General features: G+C 57.8%; 1 protein-coding gene across 4 annotated transcripts in view; it reads right to left on the reverse strand.

Moving 5' to 3' along the window:
- Window positions 1-1,149: 1,149 nt before the first annotated feature.
- Window positions 1,150-27,140, reverse strand: part of ITPK1 (inositol-tetrakisphosphate 1-kinase) — a 157,491-nt gene continuing 131,500 nt past the window's right edge. For all 4 annotated transcript variants that reach the window (XM_055556849.1, XM_055556848.1, XM_055556846.1 and 1 more), the window contains exons 6-11: window positions 22,135-22,233; window positions 21,822-21,862; window positions 18,956-19,121; window positions 13,356-13,423; window positions 8,204-8,366; window positions 1,150-3,356 (exon numbers count right to left, since the gene is read on the reverse strand). In XM_055556849.1, the coding sequence (XP_055412824.1) occupies window positions 2,998-3,356; window positions 8,204-8,366; window positions 13,356-13,423; window positions 18,956-19,121; window positions 21,822-21,862; window positions 22,135-22,233 (896 nt within the window). In that variant the 3' untranslated portion in view covers window positions 1,150-2,997. The remainder of the gene's footprint in view (window positions 3,357-8,203; window positions 8,367-13,355; window positions 13,424-18,955; window positions 19,122-21,821; window positions 21,863-22,134; window positions 22,234-27,140) is intronic.

Here is a 27,140-nt window from a genome sequence, read left to right on the forward strand (position 1 = left end):
GACCTCTCTCCCAACCCTACTCACCCCCGCTACCCCGCCTCCTTCCGCAAACTCAGACACCTTCATGCCAATGGCAACTCCTGCCCCCAGGCTCTCTTAGGGAAGACAGACATTCTTGGGGAGGACAGACATCCAGCACCCACACTCAGTCGGGGCTTGAGTGTGTGTCAAACCACATTACGCTATAACCTGCAAGCAGAACTCGGCCTGTGGCCAGCGCTCCAGGCTGCCCAGGGCAGAGAACTTGCAAGCGACCCTCTGAACCTACCCGAGGCCTCAGGCAAAACGTGGTCCTGCGCTTGCTCCCGGAGCCCTTTGAGTCAAGAGGGCCTTCAGCAGCCCCGGCTACGGACCACACCCAGAGAGATGCCACAGGGCCAAGGCCCCAACAAACCCACCGACTAGCAAACAGAAGCTGGGGAAGGCCAGTCCCAACACCCCTGCCCCCCACCCCCAGTTTACCAGCAAGTGTGTGCACTCACCAGAGCAGTCTCTCCCCACGGGCCCTTGAAGGTTCTGAGACTGATCAGAGGCAGCAGCACAAGCCCTGGCGAAGAAGACGCTGCAAAGGCAGAGAGCATTCTCGGGGGGTCTGTATTCCCCTGACAGGAAGCCCCAGGGCCAGGGACACTGAGGCTTGGGGGAGGCCAACTTCATGGCATGTGTCCTGGGACCCAGTCAGTGTGCATCTGGTGATACTGAAGCAGGGGGGGCGTCGCTTGGTGAGGCCTCATTGCGGCCCACAGCCCCTCTCCTAGTCTACGCTCCCTGACGCAGCTCCCTTCACCCCTGCAGAGTCAGCTACTCTTTGTTGGACAGGGTTCACCAGCTGGGGAGAGGCCCACACATGCTCTCGAGTGGACCGGTCCCTTCCCCACTGCTGTGCAGCTCCTGGGCCTTTATGAGGTCGATCCCCATCCTTGGTTTCCACTCCTGGGAAAGGCAGCCACCCTGCGGGCCACCCATAGAGGCTGGTGAAAAGCGCCACATCACTGGAAAAGTTCCTCAATATCTGGGCCCTGGATGCTAACATGTGAGACGCTGCGGGGGAGGCATCAGTTAATCTGGACAAGACACGACCAGGGGCCCCACTAGGCACGGGGGGTTGCCCCGCACTCCTGACCTGTCCTAAGGCGATTGGGACTGGAATTTTATTCCAAAAGGTAAAGTGGTTTTATTAAAAGACGGCAGGAGGACAGAAATGTTCAGCAATGTTTTGTAAACACGTGTGAAATGCAGTTTGATTTCAGTAGTTTATTTTGGAGACAAAGCAGTGCAAGAGGCCGGCCACGCTTCCTGCTTCCCCCGGAGCTCGGGGGCCAGACGAGGAAAGGCGACGTACAGACATTATAATCGGGGTTCAACACTCAAGTCGTGTAAACACGGTTGTCGGCGGGCCCTTGGTTTCTAGGACAAGCCGGCCAGTTCTGAGGGCAGCGCCCCTCACCCCAGCCCTTCCTCTCCCAGAGGCAGGCGACCCCCACCTCCCCGCTGACCAGGCCTGAAGGTGCCTCCGAATGCCCGGCTCAGCAGCTTCTTTTGTGGCACCCTCCCTGGACCTCGCAGGATGGCCCCAAGGCCTGTTCCCCTCCCTCTGAGTGCCTGATATCTGAAGACACATGCTCATGCTTCAGGGGGTCTGCTGTTTTCCGCCGGATGGTCACACTGACAGAGGACTGACCAAGCCCCTCACTGGCCCCCTGGGGCCGCCTGCCGGCCTGGACTGTGGAACTGGACTTATTAGCCAGGGGTCGGTTGGTCCGCTGCCATCAGGCGCCGGGGGGCTCGGACGGGAAAAGCAGGTCATGTTTTCTCACCTCTGGGGCCGCAGCCTGCTCACACCTGGCTGGCTCAGTGCTTGGGGTGGGCAGTGAACACGGGAGGGGTGTGGATCAGGCCTTCTGGGCAGGCGTGGAGCAGCCGCAGCCTCGTCCAACCTGGGAAGAGGGCCCCCCCGATCGCCTGGATGCCAAGGGGAGGCTCATCTGGGTGGGCTTCACAGAGGGACAGGCTGCGTCGCAGGGGTAGGGCGTTGAGCCTGCCCTTGACTTCTCTTGTCCTGAGTGCCCAGCGACTCTTGGAATGATTTGCCCAAAGTCACAGCACAAATCCTTGGCATAGGCAGGATCAGCCCAGAGGCTCTCGGCTGGGCAGCCTCCTCCCAGGTCCGGGGAGCGGCGGCCCTGGTCAGGGACGGGAGGACCCTTTGCATGGCGGCACAGGACATGTGTTGACGGGCCCAGTGGACTCCAGGGAGCGGGACGTGGAGAGAGGCAGCCAGCCCGGGGCTGTGGCCTTCCCGGAGAAGCGTCCTCCTCCTTGCCTTTCACGAGTGGCAGCAGGTGGATCCCAGCTCAGACCCGCTGCATGGACTTCCCCAAGGAAAGGGAAGCTGAGGCCTCTGGCTTCCTCGGGGTCATGCTTTTGGGAGGGGCAGCTGCACACCTGGTGGGGCTTGAGGCCATGAGTAAGAGAAACGGGCTGGGCCGGGGTGCAGAGGCCAGGAGGGAAGAGACTGGGAACCGTTTACTCTCTGCTCAGCCACCGACAACCTGACCCGGGACAGCCTGCTCCAGGGTCCCCGAGGCCTGGCCCACAGCAGCCATTGAGAAAGACAGACGTGGGCATACCCAGGCACTCACACACACATACACAGACACAACCACACACACGCACGCCCCACCTCACATTCAGACCTAGTGTTGAAAACACAGCATGTGTAAACTCGGTGAAGACATCTGCACAGCAGGAACCAGGCGGGATCGTCCCTTTGCCGCAAGGCTGGACCACTTGGGGTTCCTTTCCATCCCCACCCCCACCCCTCATTTAGATCATGACATCAGAAAATCAGGTTAAAAATTAAGAAAAAAAGAAGTAGAAGAAAAAGAATCAGATCGTTGGGAATCCTTAGTAGTAGCGTCACCGTCGTCGGGAGCTGCTCGCCCAGCGGCCGCGCTCTGCGGCCCGCGCCGTCTCTCTGGGTCCCGGGCTCCGAGGCTACTGGGAGGAGGCCTTAGTGGCCAGCGAGGCCACGCAGTGCTGCTGGAAGCTGGGCGACACGCCGGCGGTACAGCCGAGTCTCTGGTGCGGCAGCTTGGCAGTGCTGCCGGCGCCCACGCCGCCCATGTCGGCCTCGGGCGTCCAGGGCGGCTCCTGGCCCATCATGCTGCTGCAGCAGCCGGGGCTGGCGCTGCACGTCCGCTCGGCCGCCAGGCCGCCCGCCTGCTCCGCCAGGAGCCTGCTGTGCTTCAGTGGGGCCACGTCCCCCGCGCCCGCCGCGCCTGCGCTCTGGCCCTGCAGCACGCTGGCGATGTGGTTCAGGAGGTCGGTGAAGAACTCGCTCACACCCTCGTAGCCTGCGGATGGGAGAGACAGACGGCAGGCTTAGCCAGGTGGGTGGGGGTGGGAGGTGTGCTCAGGGGCTCCTGGGACCTGGGGTGGGGTTGGGGGGAGCTGGTGGAGCACATCAGCCTGGACCCCAAGTGTGTGTGGCCCCAAGGGCCAATCCTTGAATTCTGGCTACACCCGTGGGGTCTGAGCATCTATAGAGAGGAAGCTGATGAGAAAGTGCCCTGCATCCTGTCCCTCTCGGGCACAGCTTCACAGTCTCATTTGATTACCCTCCCCACGTGGTTTGGTGGGCTTCCCAGATGGTGCACATGGTCAAGAATCCCAAGTGCCAAAGAAGGAGACAGAAGACACGTGAGTTCGACCCCTGGGTTGGGAAGATCCCCTGGAGAAGGAAATGGCAACCCATTCCAGTATTGTTGCCTGGGAAATCCCATGGACAGAGGAGCCTGGTGGGCTATAGTCCACAGGGTCACAAAAGAGTCAGACACGACTGAGTGACGGAGCACATGTGGTTTGATGCCCTTATGTGGGGATGTGGCGTGGCTGGGGGCAGGACCGAAGGCCCACTTCTCCAGGTCTGAATCATAAACACCTCTTGTGTCCATGTGGCCTGGCCCCAGCTTCCTTGTGTGTAAACTGAGGATTCAGGTTTGGGGGCTCCTGTGGGCAGGGCCAGAAGGAGCTGGAACATGAGTGAGACCTGATCAACAGCAGCTGCTCCTGGAACTGAGTCTGTTCCACCTCCCCTCCCCCAAGCACCTGCAAGGAGGCCCCCAGTGCTGCGTCCTGACCCGCAAAGCCGAGGGACAGAGACTGGACAGCCCGGACAAGGTCATCGCATGGACGCCGCTTCCCTCACAAGCGGGCCTGGGTCTCCTGAACAGAAACTGCTAGGGGCCTGCATTTCCCATCACAGTCTTGATTGTGATTGTCAGCAAACAGTCCTCGGAGCCTCCCACCAAGCAAGTTTCAGATCTAGGGCGAGGATTTTGCTGACTTTTGAAAACGGCTTCAAAAGAAATTCAACAAGGGGTGGGTGCACCACCCCCTGCCTGCCCGAATCAATTCGCAGGGATGTGAACCAGGCACACAGCTGCAAGAACAATGATTGGGACAGGAAGCGTGTCCCCAAAAGGCACGGTGTGCCTGCATTGGGAGGGCCCACAAGGACCACCCCCTGGATGTGACCCCATCGCTGACACCAGGCCCGGTGCTGAGAGGCACTGACCCCTCCCTCGCACGGCCTCTGGGATGGTCTTCACGGCCATCGGTACAAGCAGCAGGGGGAATGAAGGTTCAGACATGGGCAGGTGCACTATCGCGTACAGAAAAGGCTGCCCAGGGGCCGGTCGGATGGGGCTGCCTCATTGTCCATGCTCTTATGTGTTCAGCAAACAACACTGTGGTTTTGAGGGAGCCCGAGGCTGAGAGGGACAAGCGGAGGTGCCCAGAGTAAAAACAAGAGTGGGCAAGATAGCTGGCATGCACCATACTTGCCCTGCTCGACATGTTCTCACTTAATCATCACAACCCTCTGTCCCCATTTTACAGATGAGGAAGTAGAGGCACAGAGTTAAGTGACCAGCCCCAAACACCCAAGAGCCATCAGCAGGTGGATACGTGTCCACTGGGGGGCGGGTGTGGTGACAGTGTCCACGGCTGGGGTCCATCTAGGCTAAGTGCTTCCCCTGGCTCCGTGCTTCGCAGTCCTTCCTCGTGGCATCCTGGGAAGCGTGTATCCCGGGGAGCCGGGCCCGAGGGTTGGCCCCATTCTACAGATGGGGATATTCATCGGAGGGACTGATGCTGAAGCTGAAGCTCCAGTACTTTGCCACCTGATGTGAAGAGCCAACTCACTAGAAAAGACCCTGATGCTGGCAAAGACTGAAGGCAGGAGGAGAAGGGCATGACAGAGGATGAGGTGGTTGGATGGCATCACAGACTTGATGGATGTGAGTTTGAGCAAGCTCCGGGAGTTAGTGATGGACAGGGAAGCCTGATGTGCTACAATCCGTGGGGTCACAAAGAGTCGGACACAACTGAGTGACTGAACAAGAACAGACGACACGCGGCACTGGGATCTGCAGGCCCTTTGGTGCCATCTGTGCCTTGAACACGTGTGGTATGGGGTGCCCCACCCTAGCACTGGGGGCATCCTTGGCCCTGGGGCGGGGGTGAACAGCAGGGCAGCCTGTAGCCCCTCGGGGGCCATCAGCAGACGTGCTGTTGGGTTTCCAGAGTCAGGATGCAAGCAGGGAGGAGAGCTGAGACCCGCTGACGAGCCGCCAGGGAACATCAGCTGTTCCCTCAGCAATGGCTTGGCCGTCCCCAGACAAGGCCTGGCCCATGGCCTCATGCAGCCTGGGGAGGGTGGGCTGAGGCGTGAAGAGCTCTGTGGGGCTGAGTGCTGTGCACACATCATCTCCCCTGCGAGGAGGGGAGTGTTCTTCCCACTGCACACAAGCGAACACTGAGGCTGCCCAGGCAGGAGGTTCATCTCGTCAGGGAGCAGAGCCAGGATCTGAAACCACGACTCAAGTGGAGAAGCACGAAGCCTCAGGTCAGGCCCCCAGACCCAGCCCCGCCACTGGGACATGACCTTGGACGTGTCAGCCAGCCCCCTGGCACCATGCATGTCAGTAAATGGAGATCCCAACAGTCCTCTGCACATTGTGTGGCTGTGAGGATGAGATGAGGCGCTGGGGACAAAGGTCCCCAGGCAGGCTGGGCACCAAAGGTGGACATGACTGTCCAGCCTGCGGGCTGGCTGGTAGGGGCGCTGCAGGACACCCATGGTCTGAGGCACAGGGTGAACCAACCAGGACCAACGGGCACCCCACATCCAGGCTCACAAATGGAGCAGGGAGAGAGCCGGGCCCCAGGCAGCCGTCTCCTGGACACCGCCTCCCCTGGGGCCCTGGGCTGCACGCCCTCCCCGGAGCCTTCCTCCATGTGGGCCAGGCGCCCTTCCATAGTCTCTGGGGGGCTCAGCCTTGTCACTCAGGCCTGGCCTGCTGGCGGGGTGAGGCTTGCTCATGGCTTCCTGTCCATGCCGGTTCACTGTCACTGTCCCTCTGACTCGCACAGGTCCTGGCGGGGTGGGCAGACTGAGGACTCGGCACAGACCCACAGCTCAGTGGTTTGTGAGTTCTTCTCTGTCCCTCCTTCTAGAACCTCCGTCCCAACAGCCCGGTGCTGCCCCGCCCTGCCCGCCGAGTCCGCTAACCCGGCGACCTCTTTGCCTTCATCCCCTCCATCTCCTCCCTGGTTTAGATTCTCTGATTTGTTATAATTGTTCCCCTGACGCAGCTGCAGTTCCCTTGTGCTCTCTCATTCCGTCACCCGCATTCATCAGAAACCTACCTCTCCATCCAGGCTGCCCCTAGGGTGACTACAGAAAAACAGGCCACTGTCCCACAGGATCTCAACTTCTATTCACAAACACAGCCCTCAGATGGCTGCCCCACCTTGCTCGGAGTGAATGGCCATGTGCTGGGCTCCCCTCTGACCTCTCTGCTGCACAGGAAGCCTCGGGCCACAGGGCCCCTCCAAGGCCCTTGCGTGGCTCCCTGCCAGCCCTGCCCCCACGCCTGCTTCCCAGAGGAGCCCCTGTCTTCCGAGGGCAGGACCCCAGCCGCCATGCGCACGCCGCCCCAGTGTCTGCAGCAGCTGGGAGATGCAGCGTGCTTCAGATAAACCACGTGGCTGAGGGAGCCAGGGGCCTCCTCCAAGCCCGGGAGGCCTGGCTGTGAACTGCGGTGCTGGCTGGGCCTGGCCGGCGTGCCGTCCGTGTAGGAGACACACGTCAAGCACCCAGTCTGGTGGCCTGTGAGCGCTCCCCACGCACAGGGGCTCTTGGCCCCTGCAAACCCCAGGGGAGCAGTCCCCCCCCCACTCCGCCCCCGCCCCGGCAAGCCAGGCTCTCACACTCAGGAATGGCTTCCTGCCTTCTTAAGAGTCCACTGAGCAGGGCTGCTGCTCTACCTCCAGGGCGGGCGCTTGACAGAGGTGAGAGCCGAGGCCTCGAGACGGGGACGACCGCTGAGAAGTAACTGCCCGGGCTGCTCCAGGCTGGGGGGTGCCAAATGTCACTCTGTCCCTGACCTGCTGTGAGGACAGGGAGTCGCCCAGCCTCAGCACACATCTCTGTGAAGGAGACCAGCCCAGGACCGCCTCCCACCCCAGAGTCATCACTGTGGCTAACGGTCCCACTGAGGGGTCTTTGTGATGACTCCTATGGAGCCATCGCTGAGTGGGGATCTGAGGGGTGCTGGACAGAGCCTAGTCACGCCAGCAGGCCCAGAGGGCCTGGCATGTGCTTCCCGCCTCAGGGCTGCAGCAGACAGCGTGGAGCAGGCCCCCCAGCCGGCCGGATCTGAGCGTGTCCCCTACACGGTGGCTCAGGGCGGGGAAGGAGCAAGGCCTTGCCACCACCCTGCAGTGTGACCTGGGACAATTTCTCCCTCCCTCCCTTCGTGGAAATTGGGCTTTGTATTCCCTCCAGAAGCCTCTCAGCTCTTTAAGTAAATCTACAAGGGCCCAAGAGGTCAGCTGAGATTTGGCCAAGAAAGGCTCCTGCTGACGGCACAGGATCAGGACAGCACAGTCGCTCAGTCGTGTCCGACTCTTTGGGTCGGGAGAAGCGGGGTAAAGGGCACGCGTTGAGGAGCGGGCCCACTGTGAGTGCTGTAAATCCACTGGCAGGTGGGCGAAGGCTTAGCGGGCACTGCTCTGACCCCAGGCCCCAGGCAGTGAGGGATGGGGTCGGTCAGGCCGGCTCTCCTGCCCCGCTACCCACCCACGGCCACCAGTCTCCAGGCGAGTGAAGGCAGCCCCCGGCCCCGCCGCTCACCGGGGAAGGCGTTGATGTCGATGACGGCATGCTGCCCCGTCTGGTTGTTGATGATGATGTCGATCCCGAACAGAGACACGCCCAGTGCCTGCCGCAGGGCCCGCGACAGCTCCCGGATGACCTCATCGCTCGGCCGCTCGAACACGCCCTCGATCTTGTCCAGCTGCCAATACATATGCACCACACACACACACACACACACACGGGAGTCAGACCTCGGGCAGGGAGACGCGACACTACCCCATAGAGACCCCCACTGCGGTGCCACGAGGCTGAGTCTTATTTCCAGGCAAGAGGCAGGACAGACCCACTAGAATCAGCCCAAGGATGGCCATTTCCAAGTCCTGCCATGGGCTGGGCAGGCACTGGGGTGGGTATGGCATCTGTGACCCCTAATCCTCATGCCCACCGGGTAGGCGAGCATCATTACCAGCATTTTACACAGAGAGGAGCTGACGCTCAGGGTCAGGGCTGATTCACGGCCACACAGCTTAGGGTTGCATTTGGACCCAGGTATTTAGCCTGTAAAAGCCGTGGTCTTCCCAGGTGGCAGTAGTGGTAAAGAACCCGCCTGCCAGTGTAGGAGACATGAGAGACACGTGTTCGATCCCTGGGTCAGGAAGATCCCCTGGAAGAGGGCATGGCAACCAACTCCAGTATTCTTGCCTGGAGAATCCCCACGGACAGAGGAGCCTGGCGGGCTATGGTCCATGGGGTTGCAAAGAGTCAGACACAACTGAAGTGACTTAGCACACACTCACTGAGCCTGTAAAAGACAAGGTTCTCAGCAGGAAGGAAGGAGAGGGAGAGTCTGCTGTGACCCCAGGAAGACTCTGTGGTTCAGGACACCTAAGAGCTGCACCTTGAAGAGGGGAAGACTGCAGTGGCTGGGCCAAGGGACCCAGACGAGAGCACAGTGGAAGCAAAGGTGCGAGGCAACCATCCATGAAGAGAGCTGGGAGCGGCTGGAAAAGTCGGGGAGGACGTGGGCAGTGGGGGGAGTTTTTGTTAGCATCGGTGCACTAGCCCATCACTGGCAGAGCCTCAAGGCTGTGAGGCAGTGGGTTCCACGGACCAGCCTTCATTTACTGGCTGGTACTGGATGGGGGGAGGTTTGGACACAGGGCTCCTGGGTGGGACTCATCGTTCTCCCCTTCCAGACAAGTTGCTAACCTTGGTGTTTCCACTCTAACTCCCCATGCTCAGCAAGCTTCCCCAGAGTCTACTTGGCCACTCCTGCCCAGCTCCTGGGGCTGAGCTCAGCTTTTGGCGACACAGGGCTGGGGGGCTGGCCCCAGGACCCCACCGTGACACCGCTCACATTCTGCTCTAATCACAGCTGGCCTGGGACAGGCAAGTCTTCATGGGCTCAAGCTTGGCCCCTGGAAGGGAGCAGCACATCACCCTGGGAAGGACTGGGGCAGATGGCTCTGGATTTGAATCCGGACTGTGACTTCCTAGCTCTGTGGTCTTAGAGAGAAGTACTTGGCCTCTCTGCACCTCAGTCTGCTCATCTGCCAATCAGAGCCGTTGAAGCCTCCACCCCAGACAGCTGGGAGGAGTCACAAGGTCGTTTAAGCGGTAGGGACAGCACAGGTCTGGCTGCAGGAGCTGCCTCACCTGCATTTAAGCCACAGATGGCAGCATGTCACCCCTAAGTCAGCCAGAATAGGGCTCATACATGGTACTCAGTAGATACCAGAGTCCTAAGGCTGCTGGGATGGGGTCAGAGGGGAAGCACAGGGGCTGATCCACCAGAAATAAAAAAAAAGAAGCTGGGTCAAAAAGTTAAATGGAGAATTATCGCGTGGCCCAGCAGTTCCACCCCAGATGTGTAACTTGTATGCCAATGTTCACAGCTGCGTTATTCACAACAGGCAAAAGGCAGAAACAACCCGAATGTCCATCAACAGATGACTGGATAAACAGAACGGGTTTCCCAGACTGTTCTGCCAGCCTTTGCTACAATGTGGAGGAACCTTGAAAATATTAGGCTAGGTGAAAAAAGCCAGATGCAATAGGTCACCTACTGTATGATCCCCTTAAAATGAAAAGTCCAGAAGAGGTAAATCCATGGAGATGAAAAGCAGATTAGTGGTTGTCAGGGGCCAGGAGGAGGTGGGGATGAGGAGGGATGCTCAGTGGGTACGGGCATCACATTTTCAGGTGATGAAAATGCCTGAAATGAAAATGGTCTCTGGAACTAGACAGAGGTGGTGGTTGTACAATACTGTGAATGTACTTAATACCACTGAATTGTCCATGCTAAAATAACTAATCAGAGAGAACTTTCCTGGAGGTCCAGTGGTTAAGACTCCATCTCCCAATTTCAGGGGGCCCAGGTTTGATCCCTTGTCAGGAACTAGATCCCACGTGCTGCAATGAAGATCTGATGCGGCCAAGTAAATAAATATTAAAAAAAAACCCACAAACAATTGTATGTTATATGACTTTCACCTGGATTTAAAAAAAAAGAAGTGAGGCTGTGTCAGTCAGGCTGGGACAGAGCCTGGGCAGCACCCACAGGACATGTGGCCCTTACCCCTGGCACAGGAAGCAGAGTGGCCGATGGGGAGCTTCCAGACACACACAGAGCAGGGAGCCCACCCCTGGGCACTGTGATGCTCTACCATGAGAGCGTTTGCCCCGGTTCTGCAGGTTCCCCTGCCCATGGCCCTGCTGCCTCAGCATCCCACCCTGGGGAGCCACGTTCAAGGGGGCAGCATCAGCCTGGCTGTGACGGGCACTTGCCCGCTTGGCACCTGTTGAGGCCGCCCCATGCCCGCCTCCCACTCATGCTCAGTGGTGCGGGCTCAGCAGCTCGGCCACTGGTCCCAGGGATGCCTGGAACTGCCCAGTCTCTGCCGCGTGCCCTGAGCTGTAATGGGCCCTGCCGGGTCCTGCTTTCTCGCCTCGGTAAATGCAATACTGAAAACACTGCCACCGAGGGACTGTGGTGAGGATCCACAAAGCTCCCGAGTCAGGCCCGCGGCACAGGCCAGGCGGCAAGGGGACCCATGGCCACTGCTCCGTCACAAAAGCCTCGTGACCCGCTGTTTATAAAAGCGCGTTCTCAGCTCAGCGAAGGGACCTCAGACATCCTGCTGCAGCCCTCTGCCTGTCTGCAACAAGGAGGCGACGGAGGTGCTGAGGTGAACCCCTGGGGCCCCATCACCCACACTGACTGATCACCTACTGAGCGCCTGACACAGTGTGGGGCGCTTTCATCCAGGGACTCCCCGAGTCCCAGGACCATTCTAGGGGCAGGGTGGGGAAACTGAGGCTCAGAGACGACTCGACTCGCCACACGGCTGGAAGGTTGTGGAGCTTCTGACTCCAGGCCGTTTCATTCAGTGTCACACTCAACTGGTGCCCGGTACTGGTGTGGGGGCCACCCTCGGGGGCGTCCGGCCAGGGAGGGAGGCAGGGCTCCCTGCACGTGCACGAGGCCACGAAGGGGACTGGAGGGACCCCAGCGGGCAGGAGGATGCTAAAGGCTCGTCTGGATACCCGTACCTAGGAATGCACGTGTCTGTGTAGGAGGGCCCGCCATCCCGAATGGAAAGGGGACGGCCGACTGCGTTTTCCTTTCCTCATTTATGTGTTACCAGCCCTGGAGGACCCCGCACAGCAGTCATGAGCTGAGGGGAAGGGAGCGATGACGGCAGGCCTGGGAGGTGGAGAGAAGGCCTTGCGATGTCTCCAGGCCGACCTTTCCCACGTAGCAGATGGAGACACAGGCTGAGTCACAGGCGGGTGATAAACTGGGAAGGCGACTTTGCTTCCAGCCCTCATGGTGACCCTCTGGCCTCTGTTAACAGCCCAGTGGTGACGAGGGCCGCACTGTGCCGGGGGGGCAGCAGGGACAGCTTCTCCGTAAGGCTATGGAATGCTGAGCCCCTCTGAGAGTCACTGGCCGAATAAGGTCTGGGAGCCTCGCAGGGAGGACGCCCTGAGGTTTCTGAGCTTTCATGAGACCAGAACATTCTCTCGCACAGAACACCTATCTCAATCTTACAATGTGCATACCAGGCGCCGAGGGGTTCTCTTTAGAATCTGGTTGTTCTCCAAGTGTCCCTGAGCACAAAACTTGTTCCCGGGTTACATCTATCAACATCCCGAGGGAGGCTGGTGCTCACTTCAGGTCCCTGCCGTGCCTGTGCTCCGGTGAACCCTCGGCACACAGCCGGCTCCTCAAAGGAACCAGGAACAAATGAGAAATGGGACCGGCGGCCCGGGTTGGGGACAGTGGGTCGTGGGCAGCACAGGCCCTAGCCTGGAATGGAGGGGAATGAGGCCCAGAGGCAGGGGTCCACTGCGGAGGGGACATGGGCGAACCCTCCCAGAACGGCCAGGAGGGCTGTGGCGTATGGGAGCTGGAGACCAGGCAGAGGGCTCGGTTCAGAGGCAGTGGCGGCAGAGGCCACCGGCTCTGGGGACATGGAGGAACAGCAGGGCATGGCGCAGTGTTGATTTCTAATGGCTCGACAAGTGCCAGGGAGGTAAGAAACCCTGAATTCCTGCAAGACCCAGCTTTGAAATCAGACTGATCTGGGGTCAGCTCTCATCTCTGTCCCTGCATGAGGAGCCCTATGGGTTTAGACAAGTTATTTAACCTGGTTGAGCGTAGCTCTCCCCTCGGGAAAGCAGGGACGTCTGTCCACCCCTGCAAGGCTGTTTCGGGCCAGAGGATGGAGCCTGATGCCCAGCGCCACTGACTGAACAGCAGCCCCGAGCCCACTCCCCACAGTGAGCCACCCTGGCAGCTGCAGAAGTACACAGCAGGAGCTCAACAAGCGCTTACTGGACTCACACGGACAAGGAAAGAACAAAGGAAAACTGAGGTGCTGCTGTCTCTTGCCTCCTTTTTTTTTTTTTATCAGGAAAAGGCAGCTTAGAAAGCAGGTCTTCAAATTCCTCACAATTGGGGGATTTCCTCACGTGGGAGAAGTTAGACAACTGTCCACCTGAGTAACTGAGTGGTGAGCGGGCATGGCTGTGATGGCTGTTGCCATGGAGGCGCAAAGCAAGCAAGGAAGAGGGGGTCTCTGGAACCCCCCGGGGTCCCCCGCCTGCCGGGGAAGGTCCTGCCACCCTGCCCCGCTGGAGAGCCAACGTCACCCCACCTCCAGGCTAGGCGGGAGGGACATACCGCGGTCAGGACCGACGAGGACTCTGGCTTCGACACGTTGTGGCTGTTGAAGAAGATGGACTCGCGGTCTGAAAAGCAAAGACGGGAAGGAGCCAGGGTTAGAAGCTCGAGGCAGAGACAGCGACTCCGCCACCTGACACCAGGGGGCAGCACCACCCCGGCCACAGGCCGTGATGCCTTTGGGCTCAGGGTCCAGCAGCAGCCACCTGGGCCCCCTCCCACCCCGAAGAGACAGGACACCATGGAGCGACACACGCCGAGTCAGGGATCCTGTTTCCATTTTTCTTCCCATATAAAAATGAATGGCTTGATGAGCCCACCTCCCCTCCACTCTCATTTTACAGTATCATACCTGGTTTTCCCTGATACCTAGACCCCCTCCCCAGAGTGTGTCCAGCGTATCTTATGGACGTGACACCAGAAAGGGGGGCTGAGTGAGAAAGGGGAAATGCTGCATATGGGAACATCAAAGGCCCAGAATAAAGAGGTCGACTGATGCCACTTAATCCAGCATCCCCAACCCCTCCTGGTTCTGCCCATGGAATGCCTTTTCAGGCACATTTAGGCTGCCACGGGGCACATGAATGTTTAAAACACAAAAGGTTCTGCTGTTTCCCAGTTATTTGGGGGAAAAAATAGGAAATCAGAACTTGGGCTTTTGTAGGATCCATCCAAGAAAGCATAGAGAATAATTTCTGCCTGGCTTTGGAAACGGGCACAGCCGCCTGAAGTACCCTCCACATGTTCCTGCACCATCTCTCCCAGGTCCCACTGCCCCTGGGGCCCCCTCAGTCCCATGGAGAGGCAGATTAATAATCTCAATCCCAAGATTATTAGAGTGATGAGCAGTAGGTTTGTTCATTCATGCCCTGCAGAGTAAAGGCACGTCAGTTGATCAGAAACATGCTCTCCAGCACTTGGAAGTGTGCAAATGCACGGATCACAAAACCAGGAGCCTCAGGGTTGAGAGCTCTGGTAAAGACCATCATCACACTAGGACCCCACCCCACCTCACCCCAAGAAGGACACAGGCCACAAGTCCCCACGTGGCCCCGGCAGCCTCTGGTTTGGTCCTTCTGGGTGAGGCGTTGTGGGTCCCATTCCCCCAGGACACATTGCTCAGCCCTGAGACCCAGGACAGGAACGGCCCCACTGGGCGCCGCTGTGTGCCGGGGGGCTGAACTGCAGGGGCACCTGCTCTGGCTGCCAACACCCCCCCGCCAGCTCCAGGGTTACAGCGCCGCAACAATCATGCATGAGGAAGTGATTCGGGCGGAGGCCAAGCAGGCAGGCGCTGAGATGTACCTGGCATCTTTCCCGCTAGCGGGGCACGCAGGCCCCTTGCCGCCCCGGTGTGCCCGACAGTCCTCCTACCGCTCCGACCAGAGCCAGTCCAGACGGGGGGCACGAGAGACGGTCCTGGGGAGGAGCCTGGGGAAAATAAACACCCTGCAGGACTTGCGCCAAGCAGCCCACTGACCTCTACTCTTGAGCGCCGACAAGCAAGAAGACTGAGACTTTGGGGGTAGCAAGCCCCATGGGCCAGAGGTCAGAGCAGGGCTTGAGCAGTTGGGGTGGGCCTTCCAGACTCTGCAGGCACTGCCCACCTTCTCAGCCTGTAGCCCAGCCTAGCCCCGCTGAGCTCAGGGCGCCTCCCACCCACCCAGTGGGACCCAAGGGCAATGGCCAGAGTGGCAGAGTAGGCCTGGGGAGAGAAAGGCCCCCCAGAGCAACTGGACACAGCCAGTTCAGGGAGGCCTGGAAGCCACAGAGAACAACGTGGATGCTTAGCTATGCAAGGAAGGGAAAGAACTGGGTGCTCAGAGGGGTGTACCCAGCGCCCATTGAACTGGACAGACCACGTCACCCGGCAGCTTCTTGGGGCAAGATCCAAAGTGTGGACCATTTCAAAGGGGACTTGTTTCTCCTCCTGGCTAACTCTGATCTGGGGGCTCCAGCCAGAGGACTGTGTTCAGCAGGGCGATGGGAGCTGCCCTTGGCTCAGAACCTTCCCCACGTGCAGCTTGAGCAGGCCCAGGTGGAGAGGGAGCAGCTTCCAGCCATTTGGTGATCCAGGAAGATTGTGGAAGCCTTGATAGGTCAGGCAGGATTGGAGCATCCCCTGGCACCAGCTTCTTGGGCAGCTTCAAGATCCCCTGCTGATAAACCTGGCCGGGCCCTTGCACCTTGATCACAGGAGCACCCTGGACGGGGGGAGCTCGTCCCTTCTCTGTTCCCAGGCTAGTCCTGCTTCACATGGAGTCCAGTGAAGAACCACCACAAATGCCCACAGGAGAGGGGAGACAATAAGAGGAATATGGGTTTTTGTGCCCAATTTACAGATGAGGAAAACAGGTTCAAAAGAGGAAGAGTAGGGCACACGTTTAGCCCCCACATATCCCCGCGACTCCGTAGTGCATCTGTGAGCTGCGGCCACAGCTTCTTAGCTTCATTTGCTTTATCTTCACATGTCTCCTTGGGGGAGGGGGCGGGCAGCATGTCATGGTGCTACAGACATGGTCCACGTCTCCTCCCAGACCTCCGGCCCTGGCTGCCCTGCTCAAGTGGCCCCCTCATCCAGCGGCGTCCCAGGACCCCCCACTTCCTCCGGGGCCCCTCATCTGTGCACAGTTCATCCTTTCACGACTTCTTCCCCGTGGAGTTTCTCCCACTAGCATCTGGGCAGGACACCTGGCTGACTATCCAGTCCCCTGCTGGATCCTAGCTCCGGCACAGGGCTGGGCACGTGGAAGGTTCACGGAAATACAGCCTCTGTTACACCTGCAGGGCTCTTGATGATGAGATCGCCAGATCTGGCCCAGCCATCTGCGACTGTAAATAGAGGTTTATTGGAACGCAGCTCTGCCCATTCACTTACATGTTGTCTACAGGGGCTCTTAGGCAACGTTAGTGATGACAGAGCTAGAAATACTTCTTCTGGACTTTTCCAGCAAAAAAGCCTGCTGACCCCTGCCCTACGAGGTCATTGGTATAATTCCTTTATGTACATACCCCTAAGGAAAAAAGGCCCAGGATGCAGAGACAACAAAGGCGCTGTGTCTGCAGGGGAAAAGAAAAGGAAAAATTTCTCCCACTGTGTTGGGGGAAGGGGGACAGAGGCGGGGGGGGCGGCACAGAGAAACATGGCCAGGGGTTGGCACAGGCCAGCCTCAGCCCTCTCCGTAAAAACGTGACATCGGTTCCAGCCAAGGCAGCTGCAAGACTGGCTGTTAAGACACACCTGACTTCAGAGGTGCTGACAGATGCAAATCAAAAGGACACCTGAAAACCGAAAGAACACAGCAGCTGTGGAGGGAGAGGTGGTGTCCTCATAATCACCGCAGGTCAAAAGAATCCCACTCAAGGAGCCCCCACCTCCCTGTGTGGACGGGGAGCCTGGAGGGCCTGCCATGCAGGACAGCAGGGACCAGAGAGATGGGAGGGGGCTGGAAACAGCCAGAGGCTTGAAGCCCCCTGCTCAACTGGTCCAGCTTAAAGGGCCACTCTCACGCTGTGCTTTTCATCTGTTAAGAGAACACACGTGTGAAAAAGACAAACCCCAGGCCAGCTGGATGGCCTGATGCCCTGAAGATGGTGGCCACGGAATCAGCTTTGGGGATGGAGGGATGGACACACGGAAAGTCACTCAACTTCCCTGAGCATAATAAACACTCCTCCGTTAGCCCTGTGTTTCTCCACTGATCTGGTCCCAGTCAACGCATTTGGGTTTTCCCGGGGGCTCAGAGGTAAAGAACCAGCCTGCAATGCAGAAGTCACAGGAGACGCAGGTTTGATCCCTGGGTCGGGAAGATTCCCTGGAGAGGGAAATGGCAACCCACTGCAGTATTCTTGCCTGGGAAATCTCATGGACGGAGAAGCCTGGCTACAGTCCATAGGGTCGCAAAGAGTCGCACACGACTGAGCACGCAGCCTGCATATTATGGTAAACTGGCAACCCAGAATGGCCACGAGAAGATACAGATGTGGAGCCCTCGTCCTGAGATGGGACTCAGAGCCCACACCTGCCACTGGCGGTTCCCAGACGGAAACTAGCCAGCCCTTAGCAACCAGGGGAAAGTGGGGGACAATTGTTGTGTGGAAAGGAAGGAAACCAGGTGGTATGTTTCTTTACGAGATGGAGTGATTTAGGGTAAAATAAGAAAAAAGGAAAACAATTGCATAAGGTAAACTTATTCTTCCCTTAATATATTTGCTGTAGATTTAAACACATTCTTACAAAACAGGAAACAATATAAAGAGGATTAAAAAATATTGGCCTTATCCTGCCCACAACTGCTAAGAATGTTTCTTGCTAATATACAGTCACATACAGAAAGACCCTTCCCGACATTGGTCCCCCACCCCCAGTCATTCCATCACCCCAGTGGGTGGACGCCCTAAAAGCCCCGCCTGGCAGGGAGAGCCGCCTGCACTCAGAAGGTCAGGGGAGAGAGACACACGCTTCCAAAGTGTCTGCTCTCTGGGTTGTGTTAATGGGAAGAATGGCTGAGAGAGGACGGGAACAGCTGGACTTGGTCCAAGAGGAGTGGCTTGCAGCCACGAGGAGAGGGAGGTGAGAGGCAGTCCCGGGCAGAGGGATTTTAGACGGACACATCTGTCTGCTCAGCAGCCCGGCACCGCGTCTGCTGACAGCGGGTTTCCCGCGCAGAGAGAAGCACACAGCGAGTGGGAGCAAATCAGGCCGGGGTGACCCACGTCCTCCGTCCAGGGGATCACCATGCTTACTCCAGAGACGCTGCCCCTGTTCCAAAGGTTCCTGGAACTGGCCTCGAGGAAGCCTCCAGAATCACTGGAGCAGTCTCTTGAGCGGCCCCAATACCACCAAATCCTTAAGTGTCAGTTTTCGTGATAGCCAAGGGTCACCTGGAGCTGGTGAGCAGCTGAAGAAAAGCTGAGGGCCTGGAGCCCCTCGGCCTCCCGAGAGGACACCCTCAGATGGGGCAGCTCCCCGCAAACGCCACCACTGTGTGACCGCTCAGGGACACTTGGAGCCATCCTTCACTGGTCCACAATATGCTCACCAATATGGTCCTCACCCATGTCCACTCCTGACCCGCCCGGGGCCCCACAGCTGGCAAGTCCTGTGCCCCAGCATAACTCCTAACAGAGCTCGTGCCCACCTCAGGGGCTGCAGAGGCAGCAGGTGACTCAGTGTTTCCCAGTTGGAGAAAGGAGACACGGTAAAGCAGCCAGTGCTCTGGCCCTCAAAACACCAGGGGCCCCTCCCTTCCTGGCTGCCCTGAAGAGCCCAGTCCAGCATGTTCTTGGTGAGCCTCCTTATCACAAGGGGCCCCGGGAAGTGGCCTGGGTGCAGAAAGCTTTCAAGTTCTTCCCCGAGCTTATGGTAGCTGAGGCGCATGGAGCCCCTTTGACGGACCTGCTTGGGACAGGGGTTTCCCACTCATGCTCCAAGACCTCTTCACCTACTGGACACAACTCTGCCAACCTTCAGATCACTTCTCCTCCCTCCAGAAATAACCCGGGGTGACCAGGGTCAGTGCCAAAGGACAGGCAGCCGGTGCCGTGTCCCAGCCGCGCCCCTGAGCACAGGCAGCCCGGACAGTGTAAGGCCCGCTTACCTGACGTGCCCGCGGAGAAGTTCTTCAGCGAGGGCCGCTGGACCACGGTGTAGGACTCGCCAACCACAAACACCTTGTACAGGACAGCATTGTGGTTGATGAAATTCTGGACCACGCAGGGCGGCTGGATGGCGCTCAGGCCCTCCTGGTTGAACACGATGGCCATCTGGGGAGACAGGGGGCCAAGGGCTTGGTCAGAGTCTACCGCATCCTCAGCCTTATCACTGTCCAGAGCATCGCCACCAAGGGCCATCCCAGCCCGGTGGCACGAGGCCTCCCCAGGAAGAGTCTCAAGCCAGAGTGAGTGGGGTGGGCCTCGAGCAGAACACCTGGGCATCCATCCACTCCTGCTGTGGGGGGTTTGGAAATCCTGCATCATCAGGCCTGCCATGTAAGGTTGAGCTGGCTGTACACTGCACAATCCCACTACTCACACTGTATCCATGGAACGGGCCCCCCGGGCTGTGTACTACTCACCCCTTAGGACCTGTTCCTCTACAAAGACTTTGGCGGTGGGTGGGAGGTAGGCCACTGAGGGGGTGGGGGCAAGAAGCGGAGGACAAGGGATCAGGGGTTGGGAGGCCTTGGGTTCAGGCCTGTACAATGACAACGGCTGCCTCTCGAGAACTCATGACATGCCTGGCCCTGCTATGATCCACTTTACCTGAGTCACCTGGTGTCATCCTCACATCCTGCCCCGAGGTGGGCACGGACATCATGCCATGGAGGGCACCCCACCAGAGGGGGCAGTCCTCTGATGCTACCAGCCTCCCAGGAGGCAGGTGGCCCGGAGCACAGAAGCCCCCCTGGGAAGCTGCAACACTCTAGACCCCAATCTTGGAGCTCTGTTCTTGATGCCCACCCAGCAGAGGAACCCCCCCCACCCCAGAAATAGCACACAGTGGGTTGGGGAGCCCCAGGGATGGGGAAAGGGGAGAAGGGGCCACGGCACACATGTGTACATCTACAAGCCAGACCCACAGAGCTGGACTGAGGGGTGAAACACCTTAAGTCAAGCTGACCCCATGGAGTCAAGACTCTCCTGGAGGAAGCAGGACCCCTCAACCCAGAACCCCTGCCCCTTCTGCCATGACCTAGCAGGCTGCAGGGCAACTGGCCACACCTCTTTAGTTGCTTCAGTCACGTGACTCTTTTGAACTGTAGCCTGCCAGGCTCCTCTGCCCATGGGATTTTTCAGGCAAGAATACTGGAGTGGGCTGCCGTTTCCTCCTCCAGGAGATCTTCCCTAAGCAGGGATTGAACTGTCTCTTGCATGGCAGGCCGATTCTTTACTACTGAGCCACCTGGGAAGCCACTACAACGTATCAAATATTCCCTGGCCCAGAGCCCACGGCAGCACAGCAGTACAGGCAACTCCCTTACCCATCACTCACATCGCCAGTTACAAGGGCAGCACAGAAACTCAGAGAGGCTGGGTCATCTGCCCAAAGTCACATAGCAGGCAGTGCACACAGCCAGACCTGGTCCCAGGTGGGAGTGACTCTAAAGCTGTTGTGTCAACAGCAGAAGCAGTTCCCTCCCAGCAGGCTGACCTGCTCTGCATTTGAATGGTCTACTCACACTAATGACTGCAGTTGCCCTTCTGTCCTGAAAATCCCCAAGGCACTGACCAACAGAGGAATTGCTCGCTGGTGTAATGGGTCAGGTGGAAGGTCGGGGGTCCGGTGCTGGCGAGGGGACTGTGGGTTCCAGGGCCACGGTCTGGCTGCTCTGAAGCCTTCCTGTCCCCCCACCCCCGGGTCTGGCCCAGGAGCAGGTCCCAGGCACGGAGCCCAGGCAGGCCCAGACGGGGAGGCTCCACGAGGGCTCCAGACCTCAGGAGACAGCAGACCTCAGGTGCAGGCAGGGATTTCCTGCCCCCACTTTCCTGCCCACAAGCAAAGGGACCCCTCGGCTTCGTCACAGCATGCACCACACCACGCGGACGCGTCTGTTTAGAGACGTTTCCCCATAGATACACGCCAAGGACAAAGACACTCCCTAAATCTACAGGGCGCCGCTGCCGGGTTTGTCCGCGTTTCGTCATAAGGTCGTGGGGGAGCATTTCTGACGGTGGGGCTGCCCAGGACAGGCTCTCCCACAGGGCCTTCCAGGAAGGTCAAACCTCTACTGCCCAGGGCATCCTCCCACGCGCCTCACAAGCGGGTCCCCAGGCTGGGCTGTGCCCCTGGAGGCAACGTCCCAGACGTGATTCCCCAAGATGGTGACAGACCCAGCCGAGCCCCTGCTTGGCCACGGGCTCCTCTTGTCCCCAGAAGGCCTCCTCCGCCCGGCCTCCCACACCACACCCGCTGGCGCTCTCTGCCTCCGGGACCCCGTCTCCCGCCCTGGGGCAGGACTCTCATCTCAGGCATCTTTCCCTCAGCACCCAAGGTGAACGGCCACTGGGTGAGTAGAAGAATGAACGTGCGGGTGGGGGGATCACGTGCACAGCAAGTCGGGTGCCCCTTCCTCCTCACACCCCCTTCCCCGATTCAGCAGGACCTACAGACTTGGGGGCAGTGACGGGATCTTTTTGGGGGTGGGGGGCAGGCCTGTGTCCGGCCCAGAGCAGGAAGTGACCGACACTAACGGGCCAGAGGAAGGTCAGATGGTGTGGCTCGCACGGGCTCAAAGCGGGCAGGCACGCCCATCCCAGCCTTGGGGACAGGAGAGGACCAAGGTGCAGGTGGAGTCGGGGTACTGAGCCTCCAGCAGGTGTGGTGGGATCCAGCAGCAGGGCTGTCAGGCTCCCAGAGAGACTCTGTGAGCAGAAAGGAGGGGGGTGGAGCGGAGGAGGCAGGGGCAGGGAAGCCAGGGGGCTGGAGGGGGACGGGGCTATCAAGTCGTCAGCTCCTCCACTCACCTCGTGAGAGTTGGTGCCATGAGCCACTCTGGTTTTGCAAACTGTGGGTGGGGCAGAGAAAAACAGGAGTTAGCAAGGTTACTCACCTACAAAGCCCAGCCTGGCAGATATGGAGAGAAACTCTCAAAACCTCCTGCGGCCCCTGGGGTGGGGAGGGGGCTAGTGGGGAGCTGAGGAGACAGGCTGACTCCACCAGGGCCAGCATGTGCCCTCAGGGGCGCTAGATGGTCACCATCAGGCCAGGCCCTTACCACCCAGGGACCCAGGGACCGGGCCAAGGCCTCCCTCCACCCCCAGGAGTTCAGGTGCTCACTGAATGGGAAGGCCAGGCCGTTCTCCTCCAGGAGTCTCATGGTGTCATCCCCGCACAGGCTCGTGAGCTCCATGAAGGGCGGCGAGCAGATCCTGTCATCTGGGGACAGAGGAGAAGCCCGCATCAGCACTGCCCGCCCCATCCAGCAGCCCACACCCCGAAGTCACCCGTGGGCGTGCAGACACACACGCGCACACGTGCCCCGGGAACGAGGGCACAGTCATTAACTACTGTCAACAGCATTCCCGTAAGGATGAGACCGACACGTGATAACAGCAAAGCCTGAAGATCAAAGCGAAGTGAAAACCAGACTGACTCAGCCCCACCTCTTCAGCCCGCACTTGGGCTTGTGAGCACGCACACAGCGCTTGACAACGGGATGCTGTTTTGTGACTCGAATTTGCACTCCATCAACCATGAACACTTTCCGGGGGCAGTGAAGATGCCCCTCCATACACGGTACTGGCTTAATGATCATCGGAGGATGACGCCAGCCCTTCAGCTCTTAGCCTGAGGCCCGCACTGCTGAAGGCTTTGCATACATCACGTCTCAAGTCTGCAAATAATCCTATGGGGGTGGGGGCGGAGGAGACGCTGAGGTGGGGTAGGGATTAAAGAGGGGCTTGCTGTCACACAGGGACCCCTCTCCTGGAGCCTCTCGTGCCTAACAGAGGGGCTTCTGCCACCGCCATCACATGGATGGGCCACAGACAAGCACACACTCCCAACCTCCTCTGGTTGCCAGACTCCAGCCCCACCCAGCCCCCACCCAGATCCCCCGCCTCTGCTTTCCCAAGTCCTCAGGCTCAGGGGGCTGCCCGCCTTCTCTGCACACACACCCAGTGGGTTCCTGGCATGTTCAGTTTTCTGCAAAGCTCTGGAAGCTGGGTGTGCTCTGCTTGTCAGGACAATCCTGGAGCCAGGCACCAAGTGAAGGCAGGAAAAACCATCCGTGGGGAAATAAAGTGCATTCTGAATCTCTCTGCAGATTGCTAAACTGCACCACTGGCTTCTTATTACTCCTTTGTCTACCTCCGTCCCCGATCAGGGCACCGGCTCCTCAGGAGGTAAGACCACCCTGTATTTCTGGGCACAGGGGCCGGGAAAGGCTGAGCGTTAGTGGGATGGGGGGTGACCCCCCCCCACACACACACCCACAAACTTGAAAACCAAACCAAAAGCAAACAATAAAGCAGCTTGTCTCCAACAGCTTCTAGCTACTTGGCTGGCTAGGAGGTCAGTACATTAAAACATTAAAACCAAGGTAAGATCCAGCTTCACATATCTCATAAAAAGCAAGTGCCAAGAATTACACAGGGTATATTAAAAGTGCTTTCATTTCCCTCCTTGCCCCCCACCAGCAAAGTCCAAAGTCCAAACAGGCGCAGAGTGATGGCAGATTCTGGGGTGGGCAGAGTTTCTTGGGGACCCAGGGGAGGGAGGAGCCCTGGCGGACGGCGAGGCGGGCCCTCTGCTTGGAGCACTCACATTCCTCACAGACAGAGGCTGAAACAGAGGCAGTCCTTGCGCAAGGTCACTGGACAGTCACATCCAGGGTAGGACAAGGAGCCGGGCTCACATGGCAGGTCAGGAAGAGAGAAGCCAGGAAAATCAGAGCATCGAGGGAGGGAGCGGGTGGGGTGTCCTGGCTCTCAGCTCTAAGCCATTATCTAAATGGATCCCCGTTTCTGCATCCCCTGCCCAGAGTCAGAGCCAGGGTGGAAACACTGGTGAGGGGCTAGCAGGCCAGGGAGGGAGGCGGTGATCTCTGCAAAGGCTCCCTGCTGTATACCCTCCAGCCAGACCCTAACGGGGTGTGAGACTCCAGGCCAAACAAACTAAAGGATGTGGCAGCAGGTCGGCTTGAGGCAGCACCCACCTGGTCTGGCAGGGGACCCATCCTGGCCCCAGCCCTCTCACAGGAAGGCTCAGAGATCCCGGCAGACAGACGGCCTCCTGTTAAGAGCTTCCAGATTTTTTGGAGCAGGTCAATCTTTTATCACTTGTTGTTTAGTCACTAAGTCATGTATAACTCTGCAACCCCATGGACTACAGCATGCCAGGCTTTCCTGTCCATCACCATCTCCCGGAGCTTTGATGTCCATTGAGTTAGGGATGCCATCTAACCATCTCATCCTCTCTCGCCCCCTTCTCCTCTTGCCCTCAATCCTTCCCAGCATCAGGATCTTTCCCAATGAATCAGCTCGTTGCATCAGGTGGCCAAAGTATTGGAGCTTCAGCATCAGTCCTTCCAATGAACAGTCAGGGCTGACTTCCTTTAGAATGGACTGGTTGGATCTCCTTACTGTCCAAGGGACTGTCAAGAGTCTTGTCCAGCACGACAGTTCAAAAGCATCAATTCTTTGGCACTCAGCCTCCTTTATGGTCCAACTCTCACATCCATACATGACTACTGGAAAAACCATAGCTTTGACAATACGGACCTTTGTCGGCAAAGTGATGTCTCTGCTTTTTAGTATGCTGTCTAGGCTTTTATTATAGATTCGCCTTCAATGCCCTCCCCACCCCAGGCCATCAAAGCTTTCCACCTAATGTCACGGCTAACAGCCAACAGTCAAGAAACCCCACTTGTTAACGTGCCAAACACTGCTCCACGTAGTCTGCAAAACAATCATTTACCTTCATGAGAGCCCCATAAAGAGGTGCTGTCACCCCCATTTTAAAGATACGGGAAATGAGGCACAGAGAGGTGAAGTTCCCTGTCCAGGGTCACACAGTGAATAAGGGGTACGGTTGGGGGGCTCACCCCCGGGCAGCTGGATCCCAAGTTCAGGCTACTGACCACGGCCTCCTTAGCAGAAAAGTGCCTGCTCCTATTAACAGAATAAAAGGACAAAACTCACACAATCCTATCAAGAGATGTAGCAAAAGCATTTCAGCTAAAACTATAAAACGCTTGGAAGAACACACAGGTGTAGGTCTTTATGACCCTGGATTAGACATGGTTTCTTAGACACCAGAACCACAAGCAACCAAAGTAAAAATAGACATATTTGACGTTGTCAAAATTTAAAACTTCTGTGCTTCGAAGGACACTATCAAGAAAAGACAACCCAAAGAATGGGGGGAAATATTTGCAAATCATGTATCTGGCAAGAGTCTAGTATCCAAAATACATGAAAAACTATTAACAACCAAACAATAAAAAAGACCAGTGACCCAAGTTAAAAGTGGGCCAAGGGCCCAAAATGGACAGTTCTCAAAATAAAGACACACAAATGGCCAGTAAATACAGGGAGGAATGCTTGACATCATGAGGCGTTAGAGAAATGAAGATTAAAACCACACGTGTGAGGCTGGCAACAACCCAGTAAGACAGACAGGAACAACTGTCCTGACACTGGCTGGTGGGGACGTGAAATGGTCCAGCTGCTCTGAGAAACGCTCTGGCGGTTCTTCATACAGAACTAGGTCCACAGCAGTCCACACCTAGGTGTTTCCAAGAGGACGGAAACACACGTCCACACAAAAGCCTGTCCAGGAATATTCACAGCAGTGTTATTTGTAACAGCCAGAAAGTGGCAGCAACCCAAGTGTCCGTCCACTGATGAGCTGGTAGACACGAGGTGATATAGCCACACAATGGAATATTATTCAGGCCTAAAAAGGAATGAAGTTCTCATGCATGCTACAACATAGATGAACCTTGAAAACATCATGCTGAGTTGAAGGAAGCCAGTTGGAAAAGCCACAGAATATATGACTTCATTTATCTGAAATGTCCCGAACAGGCAGCTCCATTGAGACGGAAAGGAGACGGGCGGCTGCCAAGGCCTGGGGGGCAGGTGGGATGGGGAGTGACTGCAGGCGGGTCCATTTCTTTTTGGAGCGATGAAAATGTTCTGGGATTAGATAGTTGTGATGGTTGCACAACTTTCTGAATATATTTAAAACTACTGAACTGTATCCACACTTTTAAAAGGTGGATTTTATGGTACGTGAATTATACCAATTGAAAAAAAAAAAAAGGAAAAAACCCCAGCGGCAGCAGCTGAGATCCATCGGGCGCAAACACTTGACCTGTGCAGGAAACTGGGCTGAAGAAATGCTTTAGGTACAGCGTCTCCTTCAGATCTCCAGCAAACCTGCAGAGTACCGTCCCCCACCACCGACCCCACTGAGTCCCGGGTGAATCAGAGGAGGACGAGGGCAGCATTCCCCCAGAGATGTTTGGGGTCCAGATGAAATGCAGAGACGAGACATTCCTAATGAACGGGCCACAGTAAGCATTAGACCAGACACCCCGCACCTTTCTGCAATCTCAGGCTCTGGTGTCAGAGGTGGTAGCAGGACCCAGCAGAGAAGACAAAGGACTGAGTGCATCAGGAAAGGGGGCCATGCACAGTGTCACATTCTTCTTCCTTTATCCTAACTTGAAGCTGGCTGACCACACCCTGAGCAGCAGGCATGACCAGCTGCTGATCCCGCGCCCTCTCCAGGGTGGGCCCAGGACTGGAGACCATCCAGGTCCCGCTGCCTGAAAGCCCCACGGTTCAAGCTCGGTCACCCTCTGACGGGTCAGGCTTGAGGGAAGGCAGTCCTGAGCCCCGCAGGGCAGAGGCTGGAAGGGACCCGTGTCCCTCGCTGGGCTGCTGGCTGCTCCACGCCCGGGGCTTGTCCCAACTCAACTCACGGACCGTAGACCATGATGACTGTAGCTTGACCCAATTTCTGGCGGCTTGTAGCTAAAACCATCCCGCGACGCCTGTGAGATCGCAATAATTAGAAACTACAACTGTTCCTATTTTGGTTTCCAACCACCAGTCACCAACGACAACAACAAAAAAAACGTGTCGCATCCTAGGAGCCCAAGATCCAGCAGTAAAGGAACACGAACCACGCTGCTTCATGGAGCCCACATTCCAGGTGCAGGGACGAGGCCACAGCCAGATGCAGGAGTAAAACGGACAGCCCAACGGGGCTGGAGGTTGACCTGGGGATCGTGAAGGGGTGCCTGTGGAGGTGGGGTGTGCCCAGGAAGTGCC

This window comes from Bubalus kerabau, chromosome 19, assembly GCF_029407905.1.
Source record: "Bubalus kerabau isolate K-KA32 ecotype Philippines breed swamp buffalo chromosome 19, PCC_UOA_SB_1v2, whole genome shotgun sequence".
NCBI lineage: Eukaryota > Metazoa > Chordata > Mammalia > Artiodactyla > Bovidae > Bubalus > Bubalus kerabau.